The sequence below is a fragment of the Panthera uncia genome, chromosome E3 (genome assembly GCF_023721935.1).
Source record: "Panthera uncia isolate 11264 chromosome E3, Puncia_PCG_1.0, whole genome shotgun sequence".
In the NCBI taxonomy this organism is placed as follows: Eukaryota; Metazoa; Chordata; class Mammalia; order Carnivora; family Felidae; genus Panthera; species Panthera uncia.
The window spans coordinates 16,565,187-16,572,493 of NC_064815.1; the positions used below are offsets into that span (position 1 = coordinate 16,565,187).

General features: G+C 54.4%; 1 protein-coding gene across 3 annotated transcripts in view; it reads right to left on the reverse strand.

Annotated features, from left to right (window-relative positions):
* The window catches only part of NFATC2IP (nuclear factor of activated T cells 2 interacting protein), a 10,017-nt gene extending 3,668 nt beyond the window's left edge, over positions 1-6,349 (reverse strand). Inside the window, exons 1-7 of one of the 3 annotated variants that reach the window (XM_049638490.1) lie at positions 5,855-6,349; positions 5,115-5,187; positions 2,793-2,910; positions 2,100-2,180; positions 1,823-2,009; positions 732-876; positions 490-599 (exon numbers count right to left, since the gene is read on the reverse strand). In XM_049638490.1, coding sequence (XP_049494447.1) covers positions 490-599; positions 732-876; positions 1,823-2,009; positions 2,100-2,180; positions 2,793-2,910; positions 5,115-5,187; positions 5,855-6,241 — 1,101 coding nt within the window. In that variant the 5' untranslated portion in view covers positions 6,242-6,349. The remainder of the gene's footprint in view (positions 1-489; positions 600-731; positions 877-1,822; positions 2,010-2,099; positions 2,181-2,792; positions 2,911-5,114; positions 5,188-5,854) is intronic. The other 2 variants (XM_049638488.1, XM_049638489.1) reach the window with 2 other exon arrangements.
* Between the last annotated feature and the right edge of the window lie 958 nt (positions 6,350-7,307).

Sequence of the window (7,307 nt, forward strand, 5' to 3'; positions counted from 1 at the left end):
TTTTTTTTTTTTTTTCAACGAGAATACGGTTGTTTTAAGCCACCCGGTTTGTGGCGTTTTGCTACAGCAGCCCCAGGAACAGACACTGCAAATTATCCCGCCTCTCTAGACCCGTGTCCCTATGTGTTAAATGAGGGCAATGACAGTGGTTTCCATGCAATGTCACCGTGAAGTTCACCAACACCCTGACTGGGAAGTTAATTATCTCTAGCATGGGGACTGTCACTCAGAAGCCTGGCACTGTTGTTCTGTTTCATTGGTTACCGTCCAAGGGTCCTTTCCATTTTAAGCAGGAGTCGGGAGACTAGAGCAGAGGTTCCCAGCACGAGGGGGAGCAAAGCTGAACAGTGGGCTCTCCCCACTCTCTAGGACGGGCAGGAACCCAAAGTGCTCGGGACTCGGGGGGAGCCACCCGCTGGTAACTGACCAGAGAGACACGGTCGGCAGAGGAAAGGGTGAGGGGCCCAGACAGCCATCTCTCCCACTCACCGGAGACAGCGAGACTTCCAGCATCTGGTGTTTCTCCTTGCCCTGCACCCGCAGCTGGAGCAGGCGGGACATCTCTGAGGTCTCCGGAGAACTTGCTAGCACCACGCAGTCTGTGGGAGGCAGGATCGGGAAGCCAGGCTTAAGGGGGGGACTGGAAGCAGGGCCCCCTCTGGGCCTTTTCCTCTATCCCCTCCCTGTGGCCAAAGCCTCCTCAAGGCTCCACCTCCCTGCCTTCCTCTCACCAATGATGTCAGCCACTCCAAGCTTTAGGGTCCTGGGAGTGGCAGTAGGGGACAGCTCTGTCTCTCCGAAGAGCAAAAGGATCCTGCTTGGGGACACCCCGAGATGGGTGGCCATGTGGTCCACCACACTCTGTAGGGGCTCCGACTGGCGAGGGGACAAGAAGCAAAGGAGGCCACCTCCTGACATGCCCCCCCCTCCCCCCCCACGTTTCTGGCCTTTGCTACCCGCTGAGCTTCTCAGCTGGGAGTCCCATAGATTTACCTGGCAAAATACAGAATAAAGTCACGTCCATATGGGGTTCGGGGAGGTAACACAAACAAATGAAGCAGCCGTGGATTAGGAGGGAAAAGGGCAGGGGTGGGGAAGGCGGCAAACTGGATCTCATACGCCCCCTCTAACAGGCCAGCTGTCCCCAGCTCTGGCTGATGGGTGCCGTGTGGGAGCACAGGCCAGTGCAACTACTCCTTCCTATTTAAGAGAAGCCAGGCAACCGGTCCTTTGGATGAAATCACTCATTGAGGTGGGGGGCAACGAACACACGTCTGAAAAGCATTCTGCGTCCACGGGACAAAAAAAGTAAGACGCGCTGTCGATAAAAGCCATGGGCTGCGTGTTCGCAAGGCCTGGCTTCGCTGCTTGCCCGACACGTCGCTGCTGCTCCATAAATGGTTATTTCTGTTGTCACTCTTGTTTTGGAATTGGGCTCATCCCTACAAAAATAGTTGTTTCCACCAGGAAGCTGGGGGAGCTCAGAGTGAACGGGTGACATCTGTGACTAACACAGTTTAAAAGCAGGCACTAAGGGGCAGCACGGGGTCCGAGGGAAGGAACGGAGGAGGGGGCTACCAAGCAAAGCTTCTCAGGAGGCTTAAGTGGAGCCTTGAAGGGTGGGTGGGAAGTTTGCCGGAGAAGAGAGAGTGAGGGAAAGACAATCGAGACAAAGGGAAGAGGGAACTCAAGACATGGGGGGGGAACCTGGAAGGGCACTGGCTGGATGGGGAAAGCAAGACACGGTCCCTTCTGCCCTGACACCACACTCGCCCACAGGCAGCTCCAGGGACCCCTCTCCCACGGCCCTTCAGGCACTTACCATCCTCATGGGCAACCTGACCACATCAGCCCGGCACCTGATTTTCAGTGGGAAGAGCCGGGGGCTCGATGGAAGGGTGGGACCCTCCACTAGGACCACCTCGTCCTCTTGGTTCTGGTGATCTTGGCCCTGGCGCTGCTTGGGACTCAGGCAGGAACGGAGATCTTGCAGGCGTTTGTTCACCTCCCTGGGGTGCAGGAAGGACGGTGGGTCAGCCAGGGTGGGCCACCCACCAAACCGCCCCTCTCTACCCCGGCGAGTCCCCTGCCCTTGGTACCTTAACTTCTGGAGTGCCCGAGTATGCTTCCTGCTTTTGGTTCTCGGAGGAGGCGGAGACAAAGGAGAGGTGTCTTGAAACCTACAAAGAGAAGCGAGGGCTGGGACGGAGGAAGAGGAAGGGACCCCAGTCCCATATGTCTCCTCTTGAGCTACCAAGGAGGTAGCTCCTTGGTCCTGGGCACCAACACGGGGAAGTGGATTATCAAGAGGGAACACCTTCCAGTGACATCATCCGGTGGACACGGGGAGGTAAGGTCAGAGAAAACCTGAGCCATCATTTTTATACCCACGGGACCCAAATATTAGCAAGGAAAATGTCTAATTTTTAAGGTAAATTGCTTTCCTTGGGGCGCCTGGGTGGCTCAGTCGGCTCAGCGTCCAACTTCGACTCAGGTCACGATCTCCCAGTTCGTGAGTTCGAGCCCCCCATAGGGCTGTCTGCTGTCGGCACAGAGCCCACTTCGGATCTTCTGTTCCCCTCTCTCTCTCTGCCCCTCCCCTACTTAAAATAAGCAAATAAACTTTAAAAAAATGTTTACAAAAAAACAACTTCATTCCTCCCTGAACCTCAAGACTCCCTCCATCCCTTCTCCTTACCCTTTCACGAGCCACCCAAGGATCCTGCCCACCTCAGCCCACGCCCCCGGCTCCCCTTCTGCTCCTGGGGTCCCAGTGCCCCAGCCTCACTCACAGAAACACCTCCTTTGTCTTCTCTTCTGCCTCTCTACTCCTCAGCTTCTTCTTCCAGGGCGAATCTGGAAACGGGGCATCTTCAGCATGCGGACTGCTACAATCTGCCACATCGGCCTCTGGGAACAAAGGAGGACAAGTGGAAGGCGTAGGCTAAGAGAGGGCGGCAAGAGGCCAAGGAGAGGCAAGTCAGGGGCTTCACAAGGTCCTGAGAAAGCTGGAGACTGAGGGGTCCCAAGAAACACACACACACACACACACACACACACACACACACACACACAATAATGCTGGGGAAGTGCTCAAGGGGCAGGAGTCACAGGGAAATGCCTGGTGCAGAGAAAACGATGAGCGGAGGTGTCTGAACCTCATGCTAAGGCACGAGCCGGCACGGAAGTGGGGACGATCGGAAGGTGGGCCACTCCAACTAAGTTATGATTAACTTAATCTCCTTTTTTGATCACATGCCGCCCACATATAAAATACACACGATCTAGGAAATATGTTATTTACTTAATACACACGTGTTCCTTGTGACACATGCACATACTACCATGTATGTGACAGGACAAACTTCAAACCAGATGTTGGCAAAGGATGATTTTTTTTTTTAATTGTTCCTCTTATTTTCTTCCTGTACTGGATTGGATGGGCATAGACAGACCACGTAGGTATGGGGCAGGAGGCGGCATGGCGCAGAGAGGGAACGAGGTACGGAGCAGTATAGGCCCTCTGAGCCCATGTTTCTCAAATTTCTTCCACGTGAGCATGATTACCACATTTTGTCATATCTCTGTAATACTTAGTATCTTTTTTTAATCACTCATTTTAACTACAACTCCTTATGACAGGAAACTAGAGGTTTATTCTAGAACACAGAAGCTCTTTTTTCATTTGTTTGCCATTAACCAAAGATCATCATTAACCATATAAATAAACACTGCAAAAACAAAGCAATGATAATGCATCCTAGATCGGTGGTTCTCGACCAGAGGCAATTTTGCCTCCCAAGGGATATGTGGCAATGTCTCGAGACAATTTTTGTTGTCATGATGAGGAGGCGGAGGGAGTCAGAGTGTGTGACGCTGGCCCCTGGTGGGTAGAGGTCACAATGCTGCTACACATCCTACAATGCACAGGACAGGTCCCCACAAAGAATTACTCAGTGCAAATGTCAGTAAGGTCAAGGCTGAGCAACTCTGTCCTCGATAAATGTGGCAGCCGGTAGACACATGAGATTCTGCATTTCTGCCAAGCTCCCGGGAGACGCCTGGCGCACCTGGGCCTACATTTGAAGCAGCAAGGACAGAGGTACCTTTGCACGACTACGTTCCAGGTACTGTCCTAACCATACATGTAGCCCAAGAGAGGGCTCCTTATGTATACTCTCTAATTAATTCTCACCCAAATCCTCTGGCGTAGGACCACTATTACCCCTAGTTTTCTGATGCCGAAACAAGGTCGCACAGCTACGAAAAGGTAGAGCTGAGATTCAAACCCAGGCCAGCTGGTTCCTAAATCAGCTGTTGATCACCCTACCATACTTGCTGCCGGTACAGAAGGCTTGGCCCAAGGTCTGCATTTGCCCACTGGATCCCTTCCTCATTAAACTTGACTCCTATTCACTGCCTTTGGGTGGTTCGCAAAACATCACATCACTGAGGGAGGACCAGTTCTGATAAGATTCAAAGAACACCATGCTGGCTCCAGAGTGTTCCCAAGGAACTTGTTGCAGATGTACCACGATGTTACAGATTCTCAACCCCTCCTCCTCCCCTGCCCCCAGGAATACAGAATCAGAATCTCTGGAGATGGCCTAGAAATCTGGAGATTAGCACACTCTTGTGCCTATCAGGTTGGGGGAAGGGCAGTTTGACAGCCCTTTCTGTGCCTCTTGGTTAACACTCATCTCATTTCAGGACAGAAGCTTTTGTCTGGCTAGGTTGAAGGAGTCATGCCTTTCCCTTGAGCCTCAGGAAAAATATGAACTGCAGGAGCGCCTGGGAATTTCTGGCGTCCGTGGGTGGCTCAGTCAGTTAAGCATCCGACTTTGGCTCAGGTCATGATCTCATGTTCTGTGAGTTTGAGCCCCGCATCGGGCTCTGTGCTGACAGCTCGGAGCCTGGAGCCTGGAGCCTGCTTCGGAGTCTGTGTCTCCCTCTCCCTCTCCCTCTCCCTCTGCCCTTCCCCTGCTCACGCTCTCTCTCCCTCTTAAAAATAAATAAACATTAAAAAAAATAATAATAAACCGCAGAGATGTAAACTCCAGGAAGCTTCCTCAGAGAGGCCAGCACTGGGCTCCTCTCTGGAAGTCTGCCCCTACCTTCCTCAGCTTCTGGAGGGCAGAGTTTCAGGAGGGACAGGTGATCTGGGATGAGATGAAGGCTGCTTTTCACCTGTAAAGACAAAAGTGAATCAGTCCCAAGTCCTCCCTCTACTGAAAGGGAAACAGGATGACTCATCCCGTCCTCCAGCTCTCAAGTCCAAGTCCTCTCTGGGCGAGTTAGGAGCCCAGCTTCCACAAGATCCAAATTAGAGTACCCTTACCGCTACAAGCCCTTTCCCTAAGGCATTAGTTTTTCTTTTACGCTCTTACTAGGTTGCTAGCCATCCTGCTACCTTGGAATCCTGGGGAATCCCAGCTTCCTAGCTCACCCTCCCACCAGGGGACCCAGCTTCCTGGAGTCCCCAGTCTTCTCTGAACTTCCATGACCCCAGCTTCCTGGATCCTTAGCAATGGGCCCCAACCTCAAAACCCAACATGCCCCAAATCCCAGCCCCAGGTCCTGCCAGCCCCTCTCAGAAGCATAAGGGATCCCGGCCCCTTAGCCTCTCTCTGCTTCTGACACTCCAGCTCCCGGGAATCCCAAACTCCTAACACACTCCAAACCTCTTCACCTCTCCAAACTGCAGAAACCTCAGGAACCCTGCATCTCTCTGCTTCCAAGGCCCCAACTCCCGCGTCCGTTTAGTCCCCCAAAACCAATCCCAGAAGCCTAATCTGAGCAGTCTCTAGACCCAGCCCTTCCTTCTGCGTTAGCCCTCCCGGGGACCGCGCTGCACCTTCCCGGAGTACACCGGAACAACCGGTGCCTCCCCCGGATCCAGCAGCAGCCGCCGCCGCCGCCTGACCGGGGCCCGCGGGGCTCCGGCGGGCGGGGCGTCCGCCCCTTCGCTGTCACTGTCGCTGTCGTCCCGGGGGGCAGCCGGCACTGGGGGCTCCGGGTGAGGGACTTCGACCGAGTCCGCAGCGCTGCGCGTTGTTGCGACCTCCAGGATATCTTCATCGCTGTCGCTGACCAAGTCCACAAACACCGAGTCCAGAGTGGGCCGGCCTGGAGACCGAGGGACGCGAGGACGCCGGCCCCGGCCGCCCCGGGACCCGCGAGCCCCTCGGCCGACACCGCCGCCCCGGGATCGGCGGCCCCGTTTCCTCACCGGCTCCGCCATGGCACACACCAGCCGACCACAGTCCACCGCCTCTAGACGCCTCGCCCGGCCCCCTTCAGCGACCTGCGCTCCTCATTGGGTAAACCGCCTGCTAGTTAACACCTCTCCCTGCCCACACCCCCTGGCTCCTCCTCCCCGCCTTCTCATTGGTCGCTACATCCGCCCATCATGCATCCACCACTGAAACCAAGGCGCCAAAGATTCCAATCAGCCTCGGCGCAATCAGCGTGGCTTTCGATTCGTTCCGGCTCGCCCATTGGTCGTCTGCCTCTCTTCCTGACCAGCCCACTCCAGGCCCGCCCATTAAATCGACGCGTGTTCCTGGTTGGTGAGCGAGCGGGGCATCCTGGGAATTGTAGTCCTCAAGCCCTCCGACTACAAAGTGAAGGAAGACGGCCTCCGAATTTTTAGAAACCGCGGAACCAAGCTTTAGTCCTCTCCATTATCGCCGTTATCGTTTCCCGCAACTACGTTGTGGGCTAATTCCACTCATCGCCACCCCGACACACGCGCCCCTGCTCCGTGCAGAACCCACCCGGTACACACCCCGGCCCAGCACTTCAACGCCACTCAACTCTGAACCACCTCCCACATCACACGTATCACACATACCCTCCCTCACACCCGACGGCCCCCACAGACGGGCTTCACGCGCAATGTTAACACAACACACGCCCTCGCGCAACACCCGTCCGCAGCACACACCTAAGCACAACACGCCTCGAAAACAACACCTGGTGGGACAAATCCAAGTGAAAAATGAGAGGCTTGATTCTCCCTGTTGAAAAGAAGGGGTGTGACTTTCCTCTCTCCCACGTTTGTTTCAGAATTTCTTTCTTCGTCCTTGTAAAATGATTGTACATCTCTATTGTGGTTAAATAAGCCTCTTGCAATTCTCAAAACTCAGGACTCCCGGGAGCTGAAAGCCATCTTTTTGAAATGCAAACCTCCTAGCGATAGATGATAGATCGAGATCTCCCAGTTCCTGGGAGAGGGATTAACAGCCTCACTTTGGTGGGGGCCTTGCTATGATATACTAAACTACCTCAGGTCAGTAATAGGCGAG